At 49.2% G+C, this 23,695-nt stretch overlaps 1 protein-coding gene across 1 annotated transcript in view; it reads left to right on the top strand.

The window, feature by feature from the left end:
* Window positions 1-9,591: 9,591 nt before the first annotated feature.
* LOC149363803 (salivary peroxidase/catechol oxidase-like) overlaps window positions 9,592-23,695 on the top strand; it is a 34,119-nt gene continuing 20,015 nt past the window's right edge. The window contains exons 1-8 of the mRNA XM_089568605.1: window positions 9,592-9,596; window positions 13,058-13,131; window positions 13,604-13,820; window positions 14,574-14,814; window positions 18,695-19,019; window positions 20,994-21,212; window positions 21,926-22,084; window positions 22,858-22,968. Coding sequence (XP_089424731.1) covers window positions 9,592-9,596; window positions 13,058-13,131; window positions 13,604-13,820; window positions 14,574-14,814; window positions 18,695-19,019; window positions 20,994-21,212; window positions 21,926-22,084; window positions 22,858-22,968 — 1,351 coding nt within the window. The remainder of the gene's footprint in view (window positions 9,597-13,057; window positions 13,132-13,603; window positions 13,821-14,573; window positions 14,815-18,694; window positions 19,020-20,993; window positions 21,213-21,925; window positions 22,085-22,857; window positions 22,969-23,695) is intronic.

The raw sequence follows: 23,695 nt of genomic DNA, 5'->3' as shown, positions 1-23,695 counted from the left end.
GTTTTCCATATCCTTTGACTGAGACGAACCGCGAACCCCAGCAACCCCGCCACCATTACTCGGGGGGGGGGGGGGCTTGCTTGTGACACTGTTGAGGAAAGGCAAAAAGTATAAAAATGCCTCTATGCAAGAAAACACACCCTCCAAAGAATAGCTTTCCCATGCCATCACGAAAAAGCTTGAGGAGGCTGCCTTGTGGCAACGTGCTTCCTTGTGGGGATGGGAGGGGAAGCTTTCCTGCTGGTGCAGAGAAGGCAGGGGACTTTCACGCCTGCCTGCGTGTGGCGCAGACATCAGACATGGCCAGATTTCGGCATCACTCACTTCACATGCTGTGGGTTGCCTCCGGCAGACTGTAATGCTTGGGAAGTGTGTCCACACGTTGACTTGGGGGCCTACACACTTGGAGCCGAATTTTCAACTTTGCGCGGTGCCGAACATGTGTTATACTGTGGTGCAGAGATGGCGCTGCGGAAGGAGTGAAGTAATAGATAGAAACACTGCTGTCCACCTAGGCACCTTCAGAGCTGAAGGGAAAGTATTAATTGGAAGAAAATGCAAATTGTGGTCACTGTGTAAGAGAGGGAAAAAAGACTTGTGAAAACCAAAAACTAGACCGCTGCTGTTTTTAAAGGAATAACGTCAGCGCTGTTTCATGCCCCACTCTTCAGCTCACTTCATGCATAATGCAAAAAATGCTCTCTTCACAATTATCCTTTTACTGCAAGGCCATTTTATTCATTATTTGCATTTAACATGTATTTGGGGGAACCTAACATGCTTGCAGATTTTTCTGAGGAGAACTTCTGATGAGGTGAACAAATTTTCCTGGTCCCTTCAAAATTGTCTTGAAGGGAGTCAACTGTATATCTTACGGAATAATCCTTTTCCAGGTAGGCAAATTAATTGAAACTATAACTTAGATAACTGAAACTGACAATTTTCAGGTGCCTTGTTGAGTTATGAGTAGAATTCTGCAATCATCCAGTTAGACATTCTGAGTACATTTCAGTGTGCCAAATTAGTTGTCAGAGGGGTATTAAAGTTATTTCAACGTGCACGATTTAGAGAGTTGGATACGCAGGTTATGTTTGTCGGCATTTTTGCCTTGAAATAACCTTGCAGGCTCTAGATAAAAGGTTTCACACGTGAAAACATTACTTATGGAATTTAAAAGTTGAAGTGTGAAAACTTCTGTTGTCAAACGTCATGTGATCACAACATAGTCAAGCTCAAGTTATTGATGAGTGTAAGACTGCACACCAGTATACTGAGTGAAGTCCAACAGCTATAAACGTTTATTGGCAAATTGTGAAAATTATTTCGGGCTACATTAAGCGGTCATTTCTTGGACTGCCTTGGCCTAGATTTTTTGGCATGGTGCGAGTCTTGAAAGGACTAATGCCATCAGCTGCATGTGACCTGGTAGACTATTTTGATGCAACATATGCTTCCGGAAGCTGCCCCCACATCGAGCGATCATGCTAACTTTGTGGCGAACACCTCCCATCTATTCCTCTACCATGTATACAAATCTCGGTCACTGTAGCTAGAAGCCCAGGGCAAACAATCGTTCGGAAACCTGCAGGAGGAGGCTGAGAGGCATGATCGGCGACAGCCGCTCATTGGTGGACAGTCATCGACGCCTTGAATTTAGGTGGATTCACACGACGGACCAGTAGCCCGAGTACCAGGTGTCACGTGACACCGACTTCCACTTTGTGAGGTTCGCGCCTGTCCCGCAACGTTAGGGAACATAGCATGTCGAATGACATTGCGTATGCCTAATCTTCTTATCACCATCTGCAAAGGCGAAGGTCGGAGGAGTGTCGATAAATGTGGATTCACGCGACGGACAGTTGGATCGCGGACAACCGCACATCAGGCGTCACGTAACATCCCACTTCCGCTTCGCGAGGTTCACGCCCGGCCTGCGATGTTGGTGGACATAGCATGGCGAAGTCTCCCACTCTCATTCAGGCACCTGGAGCACACGGACGGCTGCTTTTGGACGGCGGGGTGCGCCTACTGCCATGGATGGCTGAGCTCTGCTGCGTGTACCCTTTGCGACGGACCAGACCGAAAGACGTTGGAGCACCCTCAGCTGGAGTTTCCGGAAATCTTTGTTCCAGAAAGGAAGACATAGTCTTCCCACGTGGTGTTCCATCCTCCTCTACTCTCCATCCATCAGTCTCTCACTCCTCTCCTCCCCCACCCCTAAACATGTCCGATGGCGCCTTCCCATGCCCTGCATCAACTCCCTCATCTTCGCCTGTACTTTCTCTTCTTTTTAATCCCCATCTCCCCTACCCTTGCAGCCTGGCACAGTTGCGGTGATACCACTTAGCGCAGTAGACAGTTACGAGCGCCAATCGAATTTCCTTTCCTTACCAAGCCACATTCTGTCTCGTGGCGAAAGGCCTGGGGATACTTATCGCCACCTGTAGAGGCGGAAGTCAAAGGGGGAGGTAATCGGATCAGACGCAGCCTTTCTCCTAGGCAGGTGGATTCACACGACGGAACATTCACCCGTGGACCAGGTGTCGCGTGGCATCCCGCTTCCGCTTTGTGGGGTCTGCGCTTGGCCCGCGTATGGAGAAAAGCCGCGTGCATGCCTAATCCGATTGTCGCCCCCTCCTACGACCTAACTCACTAGCTAGACCATAGAGGCGCCGCGGTGGCTTAGTGGTTTGATGCTCGGCTGCCGACCCAAAAGACGCGGGTTTGATATCGGCCACGGAGGCGGGATGCTGTAGAGGCCCGTGTAATGTGCAATGTCGGTGCACGTTTAAGAACTCCAAGTGGTCGAAATTTAACGGAGCGCTGCACTACGGCGTTCCTCATAGCTTGAGTCGCTTTGGGATGTTAAACTCACAAGACCAAACCAAACGAAACCAAACTAGCCCATATGTTGAATCTAGCTATGCTATGGCTGGTGATATCATAACGCTGCGGAGCCGCATCAGAGTTATTTCCTTCGGACGCGAGGCTATATGCCATAGGTGGCGGTGGTGACAAACTGTTTATTTGAAGGCCTCAAAAAAAAAATTATGCAGCAGCATTGCGGTCAGCCTTCAGGCTGCCGGTTGTGGCGTCCAGGCCTTGCCTAGTCGCGACATCCTCTGCCCAGATCACCAGCCGAAGTTGGAGATTCCGCTCGGTGCTAGACAAAGCAGCCTCCCACTGCTGCGGACTGTTTAGGTGCCAAGAGGCAGGGGGCAAGTGTGCTGGGCAGGAGAATAGGATATGAGCGTAGTCGGCTCTTCGGTCACATAAGCGGCAGGCCGGCGAGTACGCTCCGGGGTGGAGGAGGGCAAGACGTGCGGGGGTGATAAAGGTGTGGGCCTGAAGGTGTCGCCACAAGCGTTGGTGGTGCTGGGAAAGCTAGGGATTTGCGCGGAGGGTGGAAAGTGAGACGAGAGAGGCGGCGGTAGTGTAAAGTAATATCATCGTACGTGAGGAGCGCATCGCGCGTATCCATTCTCGGCGAGGGCGGCTTGCTCGGTCGGTCGAATCGCGAGCGATGTAATTAGCCGCCTCGTTGCCAGGATAGGCCGCGTGAGCGGGAACCCAGATGTTTTGGATAGGGCGAGAGTGGACGGTGGCGAACGTAAGATGCCGATGGCCCGGGGTGCCACCCGTCCAACCACGTAGTTGTTGACCGCAGGCTTGGAGTCACTGAAAATGTATTCCGTCGAGGTCTGCGTGGTGGCAAGGCCAATAGCAGCCTCCTCGGCGTCTACAGAGGTCGAAGAGTAGACTGAGGCAGTAAGAGTGGGTAGGAGAGAGTTGTCAGTGGCTGCAAGGGTAGCGGCTGGGCAGCGGCTGTGCGGGGCGGCATCCACATAAACAACGGCAGGTTTCCGACCGTACTCACGCCAGAGCGCGGAGGCTCGCACTGCTCTGCGGGAGGGGTGATATTCAGGATGCATATTCTTAGGGAGGGGATGAACGGTTAGGAGGAAGGAAACTTGGGGAGGGATGGGCAGTGAGGTGGGAAGGGGGTTCGCCAGGCGTATAAGTCGGCCTTATCCCAATTCCCACATCTACCTCAACGGCTCGGCTATTGTCCATGGGCGTCCACAACTCCCTTACGGAGCTGACGGGGGGCCATCGTACGGTCCAGCTCCTCCGTCTCTCCCGCACCCGCCCGGGTCGCGCACTTCGCTCTCTCCTCTTATATACCGTAGCGCTACCGTTGACTTGAGAAACTTGGTTGTGGTTTGCTGAGGTGCGCTGACGTTTCTCTGTCAGTCCTGGGGTTGCCATGTGCGAATGAAGCTCGCGTCAGTCGTATGGAAGCTCGGGCAAAGGACCCGGCGCGTAACTGAGCGGCCAACACTCGCAGGCGGGAAGTACAGCAAGGGCCAAGGCCAAACTAACACGCCTACGACGGCAAGATCCTCAGGTAGGGCTCGCCGAGTAGAAGCCACCGTGAAAGTTGTAAGGATCGTCAGGGAACCTCATCAGTGCCCGAGCGGCAGCAGCCTCCAATGGAGTCTGGGATGGAGGACACCATTCAGGCTCTGTCACCTAAAATATTCGTATAAATACGGTTACTACCACCACCAACTCGTGGTGGTCGGAGGTCGTGGGTTCGGATCCCACCAGCGGCATGTGGTTGTTTTTTCTTCTGCTTTTCTAATCAATTAGCATTAAGCGCTAACATATTCAGTAATATTCTAAATTGATCAACACCACAAATTAAATAAATAAATTTAAAAAAAAATCCCCTGTGCCCCTTGGTTTCTGTGGCTGTTGGCTTCTGTCATATTTATAACGAGCCCCTCATTCCCCTTCCCTGGTTTGCTCAATAGCTTAGCGAGGGCCTCGATTCTGGCAGCCTTGACGCCATAGGAAGCATAAGAGGGTTCTCACGCAGCTTCCACCTTCTTCGTTCGAAGGCGTTCTACGTCACAATTGCGGTAACTCAGGACGTTCCACGTCCGCCGCTTCTGAACGTGGGTGGCGCTGATGAACACTCTCAAGGTTAGGTTACTTGTAAACATAAATACCCCTGAAAGCAGCAGATTTGACAGCCGTCGCCGTAGCTCAGAGGTAGAGCACCGGACGCGTAATTCGGAGGTCGTGGGTTCGGATCCCACCGGCGGCATGTGGTTGTTTTTTCTTCTGCTTTTCTAATCAATTAGCATTAAGCGCTAACATATTCAGTAATATTCTAAATTGATCAACACCACAAATTAAATAAATAAATTTTTAAAAAAATCCCCTGTGCCCCTTGGTTTCTGTGGCTGTTGGCTTCTGTCATATTTATAACGAGCCCCTCATTCCCCTTCCCTGGTTTGCTCAACCACCAACTCAAGTTCATCATGTGCCTGCGGTAGTGTGACAGCGACCATAACCGCGCCACATGGACTAGCTGAATGAAAATGCGAAACCAAAATCTCCAAGTAGTGAGTCGCAAAAGCATTATGAAAAACTTGCTAACGCTCATCCTCATTGCCTCATAACTGTGATCGCCATGTAATTGTTTTTTTTTTCAGTCATTTCTTCCGGGGCCTTTTTTTCCTATACACCCTTTAGTCCACGTGCAACAGGACGTTAAACACTACTTACCATACTATATCATAGCGCACCGTATCATACCGTACCATAACGTACCATACCATACCATACCATACCATACCATACCACACCACACCACACCACACAATACCACACCACACCACACCATACCACACCATACCACACCACACCACACCACACCACACCACACCACACCATACCATACCATACCATACCATACCATACCAAGAATGCTTCTTTTTTTAATTTCAGTGCATGCATGGCAGTTTAGCTTACCCAAAAGCAGTGTTGGTCAAGCACCACGATCCAGAGGAACTACACCCAAGAAATAGACTTCACGCAGGGAAGAACACATCTACACGAGGCTCGTGTACAATCGGGAGCAATACGGAAGGGAACAAATATTTCGCACAAAATTGCGAATTTTCTGCTCATTTATGCTCTATTTTTGAGAATGACTTTTGGATATTTTACGCAGAAAATGAGGAGTAAGAAAATACAAGAAAAACTTCGCTTGTCGAACATAATTATGGAGTAATCAATAAATGAATGCTCAAACTTTGTCCCCCCCCCCCCCCCCCCCCCCGTCCCATTTTGCGGAATAAAGTTTTATACTACTACTACTACTGTCGTATTGCTCACAACTCTACGTGCGTTCTTCCCTGTGTGGCGGCTATTTGTTGGCTGTAGGCCTCTTGGATCATGCTCCGGCTAGCTCAGGCACAAATTCTTTAAAGCATCATGACGCAGAAGAATGGCTGCCGCCACCTCTTCTGCCACAGTTAAAAGCACCGTTACCGTACTACGTCCGTCTGTATTATTCACAGCTAGGCTATTGCAAGTAAATCCCTTAGTATTTGACGAAGTCAACAACTTCGTTCATTGCGCATGTACTATCGGGGACAAAAGTGGTGTACTCCACGCGGCGGGAGCCGGAGCAACGAAAAACTACGGAAAACTGCGTTGCAACATCATCTACAGGTGGAATATGGGATCGAGACAGCCAATGAGTGACAACTTTAGCATACCGTGTACCGCCTTACCGTTACCGTTACCGAAGTACCGGGAGCCCGCACACCGCCGGCGAGCACGCTCTGATTGGTCTCGATGTTGTAGGCGCGCGCGCAGCTACCTTGAGGAGCTTTACAGCTACCAAGTACCTGGCGCCATTTGGCGCCGTCAAGGAGATTTGCGCATGCGCATTGGCAGCGCGCGGGCTCCCGGTACCCCGGTACCGGTAACACGGTACACTGTATGCTAAAGGTGTCTATCAGCAGGCATGTCGCTTGACTCGTTTCAATTTTTCGTGCTTTAGATCGCAAAAATGCCGCAGTTTTCCGTTGCTCCGGCTCCCGCCGCGTGGAGTATACCACTTTTGTCCCCGATAGTACATGCAGAATTCTTTTTTTTTCTTTCGTACAGAATTTTCGCAACTCGACCGCTTAAGCTCCTTGGGCATCGTGTTCAAAGAGCATATACACGTTGTTTCACTTAAGACTTTACGGAATATTTAAAAGCAGGCTTCCTGAGCTAGAAGAGCGATTTTTTCGGCATAGCATTTTCAGCGACGTAGTGCACCGGATTACAGCTAAGACGTGCTAATTAGTAGGCTAGTCAACTAATACTGAACAGTTAGCTTTTTAGGTATTACTGTTTAATCTCCTTATTTATTACGTGCGTGTAGCCCACCGTAAGTAATATCGTTACCAGTTTTATGAATTTCGAAAGCGCGGTTACCCTCGGCGCTGTGGCCCAACAAATTTTGGCTACTTCGACGAGTTACGTCCACTGGAGAGGCTGCTTTTCTTGCAAGTGTCTCAAAAGCGCATGTATATTGGCGTGATGTAGCCAAAATTTGTTGGGCCACAGCGCCGAGGGTAATTGCGTTTTCGAAATTCTAAAAACTGCTATGGATATTACTTGCGCAGGTCTACATGCCTCTCAATAATAAGTAAAGAGCCTAACATTAATAGTTAAAAAGTTAACAATTCAGTTTTAGTTAACCAGCCTGCTAGTTAGCAGGTATGAGCTGTACTCTGATGTACTACACCACCTGCAATGCTATGCCGAAAAAATTGCTCACCTAACTCCAAAAGCATTTTTTTTTAATTGTGTAAAGTGTTAGGTGAAACACCCTGTAGTAGAGACAGTAGGAGGCAGCTTCTATTAGAAAAATCGAGAGATATTGTTGCTGATCGTTCTGTCAACCTTGTGTTGCTGCTATTCATTTGGAAAATGCGGCACTTTGTAAGGGTTTCTGGTGTCTCTGCAAACCTCCACATTTGGACCAATCATACCACCATCATCATCATCAGCCTCACTACGCCCACTGCAGGGCAAAGGCCTCTCCCATGTCTCTCCAATTAACCCTCTCATTTGCCAGCTGCGGCCACCGTATCCCCGCAAATTTCTTAATCTCATCCTCCCACATAACCTTCTGCCGCCCCCTGCTGCGCTTGCCTTCTCTTCGAATCCACTCCGTTACCCTTAAGGACCAGCGGTTATCTTGACTTCGCATTACATGTACTGCCGAAGCCCATTTCTTCCTCTTGGTTTCGACTAGGATGTCATTAACCCGCGTTTGTTCCCTCACCCACTCTGCCCGCTTCCGGTCTCTTAACGTTACACCTATCATTTTTCTTTCTACAGCTGGCTGCGTTGTCTTTAACTTAAGCTGAACGCTCTTCTTTAACCTCCATGTTTTTGCCCTATATGTGAGTGCCGGTGAGATAGTGCTGTTATACGCTTTTCTCGGGGGACATTGGTAAACTGCCATTCACGATCCGAGAGAGCCTGCCGTATCTGCTCCACCCCATTCTTATTCTTCTAGTTATTTCCCTTTCATGATCCGGATCGGCAGTCACTACCTGCCCTGAGTAGACGTATTCGCTTACCACTTCCAGCACCTCGATACCGATTGTGAACTGCTGTTCCCTGGCGAAACTTGAACATTACTTTAGTTTTGTGCATGCTACCAGTTGTGAACTGCTGTTCGCTTGCGAGACTGTTGAACGTTACTTCGGTTTTCTGCATGTTAATTTTAAAACCTACCGTTCTGCTCTGCCTGTCTAACTCATTAATCATGCTTTGCAGCCCATCTCCTGAGTGACTTCGCAAGGCAATGTCGTCAGCGAACCGCAAATTAGATATTCTTCGTTAACTGTTATCCACAACTGTTGCCAATCTAGGCCTTGGAACACCTCCTCTATACAGGCAGTGAGTAGAATTGGCAAGATCGTGTCTCCCTGCCTGAGACCCTTCCTTATTGGAATTTTATGGAAGGGTTAGCAAATGGCATTGTTAAATTGGTACTAAGCCTGAAGACTTTGAAAAGGGCCCAGCGAACCTTAGCTTATTAGGCCACGTTGGCAAAGCTAAATCTATTTACTGCATTCAGCTGACTACACCAACCGAAAGCGGTGACTAGTAGCCTAATTGAAAAATACGACAAAATGCTTGCCTGCAATGCCGACGCAGAAACGTCAGGTGTGAGTAATGAGTCCTTAGTAGGTTTTCTGCTTCTCATTGGTGAGGACACGAATGAAGTTTAATATTAGGCTAATCTGGTAACATAAACTGCAGAGTTCAGGCCTCAAAAGAAGCGACACTAGCCCGGAATTCGCGATCATGCATCTTGGCGAAGATGTGAGACAAGGGCAGCTTGAACCACGGACGAAAAAATGCTTGCTTCAAGTTCATCGCCGACAGGGCGACATTTTTCGTCTCTTACAACTTGCTTACGCCGCCACCATGGGTCAAAGACACCGCTCGCATATGCTGCAGCAGGGCGTGGGTTTCTTTTCTATCAGGCACCGTTTTCCCGAGGAAGTTGTGCGTGTGCCGAAGTCAGCGCCGGAGTGCGGCGCGTGGCTGCGGTAATCAGTGGGCCGTCCTGGTTAGAGTTTCACCCGCGTCCTGGCCTGTTTGCGTCGGGCACAACTTTCGTTGTCGACGCGCTTTTTCGGATCGCCTCCGTGGACTGTGCTGCAGCGACGTCGTGGTTGCCGTCCGTACGCGTGGCGACAACCACGAAGATCCAGAGCGATGGGGTGAGTTCTATGGAACCTTAAAAGTTTACGGAATCACGTCCTTCTACCGATCGAAAACAGTCCAAAACGTTTGGAGAGGAAGAGTGCTTGCGAAGTGCTGTTGAAGGTTCGACGTGCAGTGCTGAGCAACGTCTGCAGGCCTGCTGTAGTCAAGCCATACTGGTACACGTGTGGTCGTGTGGTTTCGAATCGGAAGGTCTTCAATACGACGGGCAGCATGCATGAGGTCGGGCACAGTGGGCAGCCGCTGACTGATTGAAAAACGTCTTTTAATAGGTGCCTTTTGAATGATGTATGTGTGGCATCTTTGCTGACCAGCGCGTCCACCCTAGGTATTGGGGTCCAAGAGGAAGATTGTTTTGTCGCCATCGAATGTCCGAGAGTGCCGTGCCTGCCCCTTCCAAAACAAATTCCGCTAACTTCGTCCAGGGCGAGTCGACGGTCCCAGCCACGTGCTTCGGAAAGTTTCCAGCTGTCATAGGTGGCTGAGGAGAGTTTTGTTGACTTCTTCGTGCAAAGCTCCGAGTAGACTTGGCGCCGCCAGGCTATGCAGGCAGTGGTCGGGGGTCATCGACGGCACACCCATTCATCGGGTCCGCTTTTGAGTAGCTTGTGTTACAAAGCTGAGGATAGACCAGTGTTTGTAGCATGGCGGTGGACCAGGGTTTGGCGGGTCCCTTCCTAGTTCCTCCGGCATTGTTAAATTAAAGTCTCGTCTGCTCATAATAGCGTCCAACCCGTTTCCGGCGGAGGGGTCGGAGTGCCTTATATGTCGGTGTTCGGCGATTTCTCTGAAAGTCGAGGGTTCCGACGGACGGGTGTGTGTCCTCGATGAGATGGCAATGATACGATCGGGGTGCATGCCATCTCGTGTGGTGTTAATCATGCCATACCATGAACCTACTCAATGAATCTCGTTGCACTGTGTATTATAGTAGAATACAAGTTAAAAATAAACAACATTTGGTAACAATGGGTCATCCATGGCGTCCTGTATTAGTCCGCTGGCCAATCACAACAGTAAACGAACTCAGCTTTTTGAGGTTGATTATACCAAACAAGCAGAGGGATCGAAATTCTTGAGCCTATAGTTTCGTATGGCGGCTCTTTTTTTTTTGTTTAGGTTACAAGGAAAGGTTTAACAGCACACTACTTTTGTCACGGAGGAATTCTGTGTGGCGGTCGCTGCATCCGACCATAGATACTGTCACATCGTATACGTAAGAAGAGTTGTGCTCTGGCTTGGAGCTGCTATGTCGGACCGCTGAAGCAGTCTGCGGGACACGTCGACTATTCTAAGCATCCGGATAGGTGAAGGTGTTAAAAGGGAAGCCATAATAGTCTTTTTTTTTTCGCGCACACGCACGGCTGTCTCGGTCACAAGCTGAAGAACATAAGTACCACTTCAAAACTGGCACAGTATTTCGACTCGCAGCACCCGCCAAGCTTTGCGGAAATCACAGCTGGCGTCGTTTAATTCAAGAACCAAATAAACTGCGCTGTTCCCACTAATGAGAATGACTCGTACGAAGGAGCAGTTGCAATCACCATTCTCTGAAGTTCAGTCATACAGAAGGGAACAGTCATACAAAATAGAAGCAAAATAGAAGCTATTTCTGGAAATCGTGCTTAGTTGAAAAATTTATTTCGGACCGGGGCCTGAACATCTAACAGCCGCTTCATCAAGACAATCGAATTATTAAGTGTGTGTGCTTAATGTTAGCGAATGGCAGAATCAGACCGAGGTGACAGTCCGCCTGTCTTCGGTAATGCGGCTGGTAGTGACGGATTCGAGGCCTACATAAGGACAAACATTTTATGCGTAGCATATTGCAATCACTCAGTTCAGCCCTTGGGCGCGGCCGGGCAGCCACCAAACCACGTGACGCCACGTCACGTGGTTTGCTGACGTCACGTCACGTGACGTCACCAAACCACTTTTTGGAAAAAAAATAAAAAAAAATAAAAAAACAAACAAAGAAAGAAAAAGAAAAGAAAGGACGGCTGAGCATGGTGGCGGTTGCCACCACCCCGTTTCAAAGGGGGCGCTCCTATCCATCCATCCATCCATCCATACGTCACGGAGGAAAAGCTGCTGAGAAAATCGAGTGCCGCCAAGCAATACCTCGCGCAAAAAGACCGCGCAATATGCAACGCATTCTTGGCTTAGCCAAGCTAAGCCTGGGCATCTTTTTTTTCTTCACGGCCGCATGACATGCAGTGCATGCAATACATTGTAAGTGTTACTTTGTTCGAAATCTTCGGGTATTTCCTTATCATAGTGGAACAACGCTTCGAATCTCGTGGACGGTGCCCATGAGCCATCTAATCGTGAATGCAAATATCATCACAACTAAGACACAGGTCAATTGCGAACTATTCTGACGTCCGAAAACAGTGAGAGTTTTGGTAGGTAAGACCACACTCACACTGTTTTTGGACGTCAAATTCATAACTGGCGATTAATGCTGAAGAGAAGCAGTTTAAGCTTTGATCTCTTTTTGTTACCGCTATAGGCTTTACATTAATGCATAATTAATTTCACCCTCCTCAAGATTTTGCAGTGCTGGACGGGATTGATAAGACGTAGTACAACACGTGACGTCTCAGAACGGACCATACGATTTAGTATAGAGAACTCAGGTTGGACGGTGAACTAGCAAAAATGAGTTGCGGATGGCGCCAAACAATGAGCACCTTACCTTGCCCCAGTGTGCCGTAACGAGAGGGTCTACTTCCAACAGGTACAACTAGTGAAACGTTCTACAAACAAAATAGAATGGTGACATTTTTCTGTCGCCTATGGCATGGAATGTGCAGATTTCTAAACTTTAATAGAAACACGGAAGCGCGTCAGCAGCGACACCTGCATGCAACGCCATCTCCTGACAGTCACATGCGTTAGTGGAGAGGTTACGCGCATGCGCAGAGTGAGTCAAGCAACAGTGATTACCTGCTGGCCACGCGATTCCATGTTGTCTAGCTATCAACACCTTCGAACTGTGTGACGGCTTTTGATATAATTTTGTTCTTAGATTTCAAGTTCATTACAAGGTTCGCTTTCGCATTGTTTCCTAATAGCCTACTTTTCTTTAATTCTAGGAAATACGAAGTATTAGCACTACTTTTATATACCACTCGCATCTATGCTTCAAAGCGGTTGCCTAAGTATAAAGTTCATTATTTTTTTATAAATATCTTTAGTTACTCAACGGAAACATGATATGGATAGTTTCGTATGATCTGAAGTCTCTGAAGTTTGTTTTTTTTGCTATGTTTGTGGCATTAGATTATTGTTATGGTATTGTACATTGGAGGTAGTGCACGATGTACGGAGGAGATCGCGTCGCTGACCAAGGCACAGCCCCTTCCCCCTATTTTTCGTCGTGAATGCGTGGCTTGGGCTTTGTAACAATTTGTTTTGATGAAGGGCTTATATTTCTTTTTTTCCTTTCTGGCAGACTGCTGGGGGCAAAGCAGGCCTGCCTGTTAGTGTTCCTACTCATCGGAGGCTCTGCAATCTGTTCCAATGCAGGTAAGCTAGCGGCCTTGCTACTGAAGCAGGGATTTAGCATCCCTCAAGCACCAAAGACGTAACGGAATACTCTAGCAGTTGGGTCAGGACAAAATCCGCTTCTAATGCGATAGCACAGGAAGCCTCACGGGACCAAAATGCATCACAGGTCATAAAATTCGCCCATTGGCTGGGGGCAAGTGACGTCACCAGACGGGAGCGTTCCCATTGGCTAGAGGGAAGTAACGTCACCAGACCTGAGCAATTCCAATTGGCTGGAGAGAATCGACGTCACCAGACGGGAGCGTTCCCACTGGCTAGAGGGAAGTAACGTCACCAGACCTGAAATGACGTAATTTCCGGTAAATGCATCAACTGCTGCTAATGCTGCCGTATTGCCAAAACGTACTGAAACTAGGTGTCCCTGTGACCTTCTTTTGTTCGAATTTAATCTCAAGAATTGTTTTCATTCTTTCAACTCTCTCGCTCGCAGCGCTCGCAGAAGGTGACGATCATGGCGAGGGAGCCGGCACTGAAGCCTACGCAGCGAAACAGCTCAGTTCTCCCGCTATCAGCGAACATGGCGTCGCGACCGGATCCCTTGCCTCGTCTGAGGCCGTCGAACCGGCGTTGACCGAGGGGACAGACCCGCTTATACCGGCCGTACAAGAACCAGGACAGGACGCAACTGCAGAAGGAGTGGAGGGCGGGTGAATCTTCGTAGCTTCTGTATTTCTATACAATAGTTCCGCGGCCTGTACAGCTCACGTCTGAGTATGAAAACATTCCGAGCATCGGAAAAAACTGCAACGCGCAAACGTAAACGAGGAGAGCGGACAGTGCGCCGTATTAGTGTTTTTTCTCTTGCAACTACAAAACTCTGTCCCGGGTTAATCAGCTTTGAAGAGTGGTGAGAAAATATGGTCGCGCTCCTCCAGGGATAAACTTAGCGCCAGTGACATACCCTGACGGTACCGTCAAGCTCAGTAGTCCGTGCTGGGGGGCAAACATATTAACTGCTCCGTTAAGTAAATGGAGAACAATCTGGCGTTTATTCGGCAATGTCTGCATGGTGATCCTCTTGACGGCGTCGTATACATGCCTGTAGTTATAGTGCAGACGTTACTACGTCCTCAAATTTTCGGTAGCTCTGTTAAAGAAAATAAACCCGACACTTCCAATCGCCGCACCCACATGATGACTCCCATAAAGGCGTTATTTAGACCACCGGCGCGTCTTGGCGTATCTGTTGATGTCTCTGAAGGCGTCACTCCAAGAATGAAGCTTTACGACCCGCGCGGTGAAGAACGGCACATTGGACGAGTTTGTAACAATTCGCGATAGTTCAACAGCGCAAACGAACACGAGGGAGTAGGAGAAGGTGTCTCTTATTTGTACTCCGTCTTGTTCGTTTGTGCTGTGGACCTATCATGAAGCCTGACGGCGGCCCGTCCCGCGTCCAGCGTGCAGGACACCCCTCAGGGCGACATGGGCGTGCCCGAGGCCGAAGAGAGGTCGGACACGGCGTACAGCCAGCCCGGACACAAGGCGCCCCCTCCGCCGCCGCCGCCGAAGCAGTACGCACCGCGCCCTCATCTTCCGCCGCCACCTCACCTGCCAGTGGTGTACCCACCGGGCGCCAAGCACCATCCAGCACCACCTGTCCCGGCAGCTCCGTACCGTGCTCACCCTCCGCCTCCGCCTGTGAGTGCACTGTCGAGCAAGAATCGTTCTCAGGGCGAATTGAAGCGCCTGGCTTCTCGCTTGCTATGGCAGTAGACAGTGTCTTGTTCGAACCGGTTTAAGACAGCCGTTACTTCTTTTTGCAGAGTCTTAATTAATAACTAGACACTCCAAGATCTCGTGGTCGTCGTCAGCATGAAAGGGCGTCATCACATAATGGAATCACGTGACCCGGGATATGTGTGACCCATAGATGTGGCCGTCCCACCCCTCATATGTATAGTCGCCGCCGCGGTGGCTCAGTGGTTATGGTGCTCGGCTGCTGACCCGAAAGACGCGGGTTCGATCCCGGCCACGGCGGTCGGATTTCGATGGAGGCGAAATTCTAGAGGCCCGTGTACTGTGAAATGCCAGTGCACGTTAATGATTCCCTCGTGGTCGGAATTTCCGGAGCCCTTCACTACGGCGTCCCTCATAGCCTGAGTTGCTTTGGGACGTTACACCCCACCGCATAAACCAAACCTCATATGTAGCTTACTCTGAAACTCGTCTCAGATTACGAGAACGTCCGCTTCAACTTTTTTCATATTTGTTTCTGCTTGCAGGCAGCAAAAATGCTGTAGGTTACGGATGACGATTGCATTTTAAAATATATGGGAAGGAATTTCCCCGAGAAAATTGTTTTCTGGTAGTGAAGTGGAAATTTTTCTTTTTGGCCTTGTAGTCTGTAGAGCTTCCTTCAACGTGTGGGCCCAGGAGTCTAGCTCGTTTTGCCAGAGCTGGGCTTTTTTTGTGACGTAGATCAAAGCAGGCGCAGCTGCACACAAGACTAGTTTAGTTGTCTTTGAATATTAAGTTATATTGTTTTCTTTTGACCAGCTTTTAAATGTGGGTGTTTTTCTTTTTTTTTTGCTGGGGTTCATATAGCACATGAGGGAGTAATGCAAAAAAATGATATGGCAAAAAAAAAACATTTTAATAGATAGCGTGATGAAAATGCAAACACTGGTATTCGGTTTAGGAATCAAAATTAGTGCAGACAGACTGAAAATACGATGACGTTTGTGTAGTCTGTAAAAATGTCGTTTATTTTGCATGTACAGGTGTTCGTACTCAGGGGTACTAGAGGGCATGCATGTGGAGAAAAATTTTTTTTTTTTTTTACGCTGCAATTACTAACACAGTCATGGCTAAAATGATATTGGCATATGATTGATGCCATACGTCAGCTAATCTGCCCTGATATTTACCAGCCTCTTGCTTTACAGCTCAGAAATTCCAGCCTTGAAATTCTCGCTGATTAGTACTGGTGTTGTCTGTCGCGCCGTATGTGCCGCGGTATTCCTGGAAGATCAAGATTTTTTTCTCGTCTTCAGGCCGAAGCGGAGCTCCGGACTTGTAGTTTCCCTTTTTCCTCTTCTTACAAAATACGAATTCGTGCCAATGTGTCCACCGACATCTCGATGCAGTGTAGTGCTGTCCACATCACACAAAGCGTCGACGAGACGGAATGTCTTTCGCATGTCTTCTCCGTCTCGTTTCCAAGGGCCGAATTCGAAGCGGATGAAGATTCTCTCTTGGAGTCCGATTGTGTGTTCAAACACTGGTTGATTCACTTGCTAGAGACATTGCCTTTCAAATACCGGACAGCAAATGCCTGGTAGTCTCAAGAAGGTCACTGAAGTACATGGCACAAGTGACTTTGTCCTCGTTCACAACTCTAGTCTTATTTCGGCGGATGAAGTTCGTTGAAAGCAGCGCTTGTGCTGTTCTCGCCTCGTCCTCTGTAATTACTTCTCTATGCTTTCTATGTGACGATGAACCAACGCGGTCAAACATATTCCCTCCTGCACGAAGTCTGTCGACGGATCTACACGGCACGCCTGTCACCATGTTGCTTCCAAAGCACCAGAGGTGGCTCTGTAGATCAAACCAGTGCATATGCGCCAAGCTAATGCAGGGTTAAGAAAACAGTGGACATAAAGGTTTTCCATCACCACAAGGAAAACTTTGTCTTCTGGACCAACAATGGCAGCATATATGACCCAATACAAACGAATGCACGAAACTAGCGAACCGATGCTACTCCCCAGAACATCCAGGTAGGTTGAACAAACTTTAATTTTTGTTGCGCCATCATTCAGGAAGGCGCTCCTCAACGCACTAACCGCCTTTCAAGGATAAGCACTGCGTCTATTTGAGAGCATGGCCTACTGTATACACTTATATATACACTTACAGTTACGTATACACTTACGTATACTTACGTATACTTACTTATACACTTACTGTATATACTGTATACTGTATACACGGTATACACTACTGTATACACAGACGTTCCCTACAGCTGACCGCATTTCACAACGCTGACGACGACGCCGACGACGGACTTTCTGCATAACGGGAGCCTTAACGCTGTCCACTTAATAGCATGCAACGTTCCTGCAATTTACACATTTTATAACATTGTTCGGAGTCCGCGAGTGCTCGCCGAGTTCAAAATCTCCAGCAGCGAAACTCACGGACCGCTATGCTGCATGCAGGTATTCTTCTCGTATTACGCAAGTGCCACGTGGTCAGCCGTGTGCCAGGTGTGTACGAGTCACTCACCTATAGGCTCTTTCTTGCGTGAGAAGCTCTAACTCAGTCAGCGGCTCTTTTTCTTAGCGTTGTTGAGAGCCGCAGGTAAGATATCCCTCCTGCCGCATGTGCTGGCATCTTATGCGCTTCCCAATTAAAACGTACTCACGGTTACATGCTTAAGCTTTTGTGGCACAATACCTGCTATGCTTCTTTCCTTTTTTGAGGAGACGGGCTCCTCCGAGCCTTCCTGCCTTTAAAGGCACTCTATTTACCAATATAAGTAGCGATAGGATACCGCGCTCTAATCACAAAGGTGCCACTCTAAATGAAAACAGAGCTTTCATAAGCTAGAAAAGACAAAAAAACAAACAAAAACAAAATAGAAATTGGTGGGAAGATTTGTACAGCTAATTTTATCGGCAGTAAATGTGTCTTTTGCTGCCGCGCAATACAGAGAACAATATTTGGATAGAAGAGTGGTCCGTAGTCTCCTTTCATGCCCTCCATGGCATCTCCATCACATTTTCTGTCCAGCTACAAGTCCTCGGCGCACTTATGATCGAGAACCCCTGCTACAGAACGTCAATTTGAAGAAGGGTCGAGTGTCAAAATGCCTCGATTCTTTCTTGAATTCTCCCCCCCCCCCCTTTTTTAAAAAAAAAAAATGTTCTTTTGTGTAACCTTCGCGCAACTTTCATACATTATGGCAGGTGACCATGCACGCCAACTTCCAAGTTTGGTTATCCAGTGCTTAAAGCCTGTCTCCATCGAAGGGGGGTTTGTAGTGATTCGAGCACAGATGAAGTGGGAAATAAAGAGAGAGAGAAAGAAAGCGAGTTTCGGCATGTTTTACACATCGTTTTATACAAAGGGGAGAAACCAGTTTTGAAGGTCGTTGTTTGCTCAGTTTATGTCTCAGACCTGAAACAAACGATCCCCACGCTGTGCCAGCGTGTGCTTGTTGTTCCGTAGCCTTGGCGCTGAGCGGAGAGCTCTGGACTGACTCGTGGTAGGAGGGCACGGGTTCTCTTTTTCTTCCACCCTTCGTGTAGTGCTGCCAACTTTGTATTTTTCTCTGTCTCGGGTTTTATAAAATGTATTAATGTGTCTTACTAAAAAACACAGCAAAATTTTCAAAACGATAAAGAAGAAATGTTTCCACCAGCGCTGACAAGAATAATATATTGTTGCTTGCTTTCGATTCATGCAGTCCCTACATTTTAACATGGGGAATCAGATCCCTTGCTAGGAATGGGGGGGTCCTGATTCTCCGAGACTTTCCCGACTTTAGGCACCGTGGTTATCCTCTGCGTAGGTCTCGATCCCCAAGCCGCCTCGGATGATCCTGCCACCGCTGCCTGCCCGACCTCCACATCTGCCACCGCCTCCTCCTCCGCCGCCTCCGCCACCCCCGCCGCCGCCGCCGCACCCGGGCAAGCGGGTGCCGGTTCCTCCCGCGCATCCCGCTTACTCCCGGCCCCGTAAGCTGGACAAGGAGCAGAAGCGGCTGCTTCCCGTGCGCTGCAACCCGAACGCCCGCTACCGCACCCACGACGGGTCCTGCAACAACCTCCGGTACCCGTGCTGGGGTCGCGCCGGAGAGTCGTACGGACGTCTGCTCAAGCCGGCGTACGCGAACGGTCAGTAGAGACATGCACCACTCTATCATGATCATCATCATCAGCTCGACAACGTCCGCTGCAGGACAAAGCCAATTAAGAGTTTTCTTTCGTCAACTGCTTCCACCGCCACCTCGCAAACTTCAACGGAAGAGGAGTTGGCCACCCTTGTGTAGCTCTCGACAACCACCTCTGACCTCTCTATTGGTTGAGTAGCATAGCTGAAAATTAAATGGGGACGGTAAATCGCGGGCGAGTTGATGGGACGTCATAGTAACTGTAGGCAACGAGAACTACTGGAACAGAAGGCAGCCTTGTCTGGCTAGAGTGCTGCGTTCTTGGCGTTCTTTCTTGCGGACCGTATGTGTGTATGTTGGGGAGGGGGATACATGATATCTCCTCCACCTAATACGAATTTCTTCTCCGTCTCCGCCTTCATGCCCGGAACACAGCTGTAAGGTACTCGTGGAGGTCTGTACTGAACATATGCTTCACTCATGATCGCCAGTCAATAGAGCAGCTGCGGGCTATAGCAACACCACCTTGACTTGACAAGTCTAGTCTAGGTGGTGTTGGCTATAGGCGCGAGGTTTGAACGAAAAAAAGCGGGTGGGGGAGCAGAGGGTGCCGAAATTAGGAGTGGCCAAGGTGCCATGTGGCAGTGGCAAATTAGCAAGGAAGGGGGAGTCAGGTCTTCAAGGCCCCTCGCCTGAATAAAGTATTCGGTGAAATACACGGCTATAGGCCTTAATTAGGGAACTGCGCACAACTCCCCCCCCCCCCCCCCCTCGCTGGCTGTGCACCTGTTCGTATAACCACTGTCAGTTTTGATGCTGGCTGTGTGTGTTCTAACGCGAGGGACAACAGCGCGTACTATTCACTAAAGCGTGGGGTCCCATCAGTGCTCTTTGAGTACACTGGCAGTGAAATAGAAGCCGGGTCGTGCTTTGCAACGTTTCATTTCGTTTTTATTTCACTTTGTCGTGACGTCAGTCATGACGAAAGTAGCAGGAGGTAGGGAAGTGAAGCACCAATCTCAGACGCGGCCGATCGGGTGGTGCACTCCGAATGAGCCACGGGACCATGCTGCTCCAGTTAATCGCACAACCATCGCTAATCTCCTTTCCCCGAGGCGGGATCAGCGCCGATAAAGCCCGTGAGGCGCGTCAAACGTGCCGTCGTGCTCTGTCGTTCGTCTGCGTCTGTGCCGATCCGCTAGCGTGACATGGGCGTGGAAAACGTTATGTAAGAAAGTGACATCACGTTCGTGTTCTTGGCTCTCCCAGCCGGATGTCATTCCCCATTGCGCGCGTCACCGGGAGCAGCAACGAACTGCGAAGAACCAAATCAAACTGAAATGAAATGAAACGTTACAAACTACATACGAACGTGGAACATCAAAATTTGACGCTATGGCCCTTATCAAAAAGTTTTGGAGAGTCTATAGAGTGTCTATAGACTTCTGTCTATAAAGTCTATAGACTGTCTATAAACAAATCCTAGAGAAAAGAATATAAGCAATGCAAATGCCACAGACAGTCAATAGACAATCCACAGATTTATGGCCATACCCTTTTAGTAGACTTTTGTCTATAGAGAGTCTATAGACTGTGAAGAGACAAAAAGCAATATCTATAGGAAGTCAATAGAGTCAATAAGAAGTCTATAGACTGTCTATAGACCATTTTTATAAGGGTGGGCCAAAACTCGGAGATCCGCGAATTGTCAGGCTACCTGCGACTTTCAGACGAGATGCCCAGCGTTGCTCTAAACACGAGTACAGTCGAGAAAGAAAGGTCGCAGTGCACCATCGATATAGCTGAATGCCCTGCTGATAGCGATAGGCGGCGATGACCGTTTCCCCGCAGACCGGCCAGTGACCATAGCCGGATTTTGATCCGTGGTTTTGTAACGGTGGGATTAAACAGCTTTGGGCTCCCTCGTGTGCACGTCGATGCTCTAAGAGCCGCATCTCGCGACACCATCGGCACGCAGGCAAGTGGACCCCCCGGCAGGGCTCGTACGGCCGCAAGCTTCCCAACCCTCGGCTCGTGTCCATGGCTCTGTCGGGCACCTCGTGGCAGTCGAGCGACACCGAGTACAGCTACCACTCGGACCTGATCGTCCACTTCGGGCAGCTGCTGGCGCACGACGTCACCTCGTCCGCCACGTTCACCACCACGCAGGTCGTCGACGGCAAGGTCACCAAGGCCCGTAAGCTCTGTCGCTCTATTCTATCGGTTCTTCGATTCTTTCGGTGAGAACGTGCACAGCCTTTGTGAAAATTATCCAGCCCAAAGAGCTCGCCTGTAGGGCCTTGTAGTGAGGCTGTCTAGCTCTCCTGGAAGTTTTATGCTTCGAAGCGGCGAGCGCTAGAGTTCCGGTCACATTCGAGAGATTTGGATCTCTGAGGATACAAAACGCGCCACATGGCGTGGCCGGGGAGCAGGCCTAGTTGGCTGTGATTTTTTTTACAAACGCTGTGCCTATAAGACTGCCAGTTCGACGCCTTGTTATGAAACCTTAACCTTTGTGACCTTTATTCTGTTAATAAGGAGATGGTTAATGTATGATTGCAGACAAAAGGCTACTCAGCCGACAACACGCGCCTTCATGTAGGTGTGGCTTTGACATAACTGACCCACGATGGATCATTCTAAACGAAACCGGACAGACAAGTATGGCCGGCGTGACGGCGTGATGCAACGCGTTGTCTCCATAGTACTTGTAAACGCTGGCGGTTGCAAGCCAATCGCCGCTTCAGAGAACGCAATATTCGCATTTTTTGTTGCAACATTTCTCTTATAGAAAGCTGTGTCATTTTAACATTCTTCCAGCCTGAATTTAGCGTACCACGAAAGCCGAAAAAAAAAATAGCAAAACCAGGGAAAGGACAACGCCACCCTCCTCTTGACTCTCTCTCTCAGCGCCCAAGTGCTGCGGCAAGGGCGTCAAGCCGCACGCCGAGTGCTGCCACATCATGATGGACCACAGGGACGAGTTCTACCCGACGGGACACTGCATGGACATGGTGCGTTCGAGCGGCTACAACGCCAGCCGCACGGCCTGCCCACGGAACAGCCCAGGTCGGTTGTGCTCTTACCCAGGAACTTCAATAGGCACATATGCTTATCTTTAGGGATACGTATGTAGCGATAATGTTGTCCCTATACTGAAGGAAAGAGTGTATCAGCGCTAAGACGGGACAAAAGGGAACGAGACACACGAGTGCATGCCCCGTTCCCTTTTGTCCCGCATTAGCGCTGTTACATCATCTCCGTCAACATGTACCAACTAGCCCGTGTAAATCCTCTTCTTTAATCCTTATAGTGACTGGCGCCGTTCCAGGCTCGTCTGTTTCGACATTCCCGCTCTCATTCACTCCAGCACGAATACGAACGTATCCATCTGCGGAGTATATGCTGTGGTATTGGCTTGGCTACCACTCGCTACCACTGGCCACTGCTTCCTGCGGGTGGACTATAATAGCCCTCGTAACAGCTCTTGAGCACAGTTCGTGCTTCGGTCCCTCTGTAACACTGAACGCGGGAAGGGCACCAACTCTCATGTAAGGTCTTTTTTGTCGGTCACATATTAGAGTTCACTAATTAATATATCCGTCATCTGCTTTAGCAGACACAGTTCCAGAGGCCTACATGTAAAGAGCGAACTAGCAGCACTTGAGGTTGCCTTCATCTGTTCTTTTTAACTTGCGGTGTACCTGACCTGCTGCATGTATACAGGCATGTCGAACCAACTAGACTGTCACTGCATGTTACGGAGGTAGCTTTCGGTACAGATTGTAAAGAAACGAGGTATCGTGACCTGCTGAGTTGAATAATAACGTTTCGCCACGCAGGCGACTACAGGGAGCAGATAAATGAAGTGACTTCGTTCATCGACGCCAGCGTCCTCTACGGCAGCAGCGAGGAAGATGGCAAGAAACTGCGCAGCGACGATGGCAAAGGAGGTAGATGACTGCCTGCAGTGTTGCACTGTACTTGCTTGAATTCTTCGTGGGCACTTTGTGCTGTCTATCGGTGCCGTCGCCGATCCCTCGTATAGCAGTTGCATCCTCCCAGTATTTTCTTACAATACAAATTCTTGGAGGTTAACGAAAGAGCTTCCCATAGAGCAGGGGTTCTCAAACTTTTTTGCTTGGAGCAACCCCAAAAGCCTTCAATAAGTTCCAGGGAACCCCCCCCCCCCCCCCCCCACCCCGCTTTCACTTACCAGCAATGTTGTCGAGTGCATTTTTGCAAAGAGAGAGTTGCAAAACTTAAATGTTTATTGCACCGATTAATACAAATACTAATGTGATGGGTGGTACTGCTTACCTTTTGAGAGCAAGTCAAAGCGTGGATCAGCAGCACTCAGAGCCAGTCTCATATCAGCTGCCGGGTCAGGGCCAGTGAGGGTTCTCGCGGAACACAAGAAGACGGCCCGCGGAACCCCTGTGTTCCGCGGAACCCAGTTTGAGAACCCCTGCCATAGAGTAAGGACAGTGCAGCGAGCTATGGAAACTGGCTGAAACGAAGCGAAGGAAGTATGTTGCTGGCCGGGGCTCAACTGATGAAGCAAGCATGTAATCTGCGATCTGTTAGAATAGCAAAGAGGATACATAGGATACGGAAATCCTACGTAGACTTTGACGGCGTAGAGTCAGGGGGCTGGGGGACGGATTACCGTGCAGTGGA

This window comes from Amblyomma mixtum, chromosome 2, assembly GCF_055824585.1.
Source record: "Amblyomma mixtum isolate Tamu chromosome 2, ASM5582458v1, whole genome shotgun sequence".
NCBI lineage: Eukaryota > Metazoa > Arthropoda > Arachnida > Ixodida > Ixodidae > Amblyomma > Amblyomma mixtum.
Note: the sequence above shows the minus strand (reverse complement) of the source record. Positions and strands in the feature narration are given on the sequence as shown.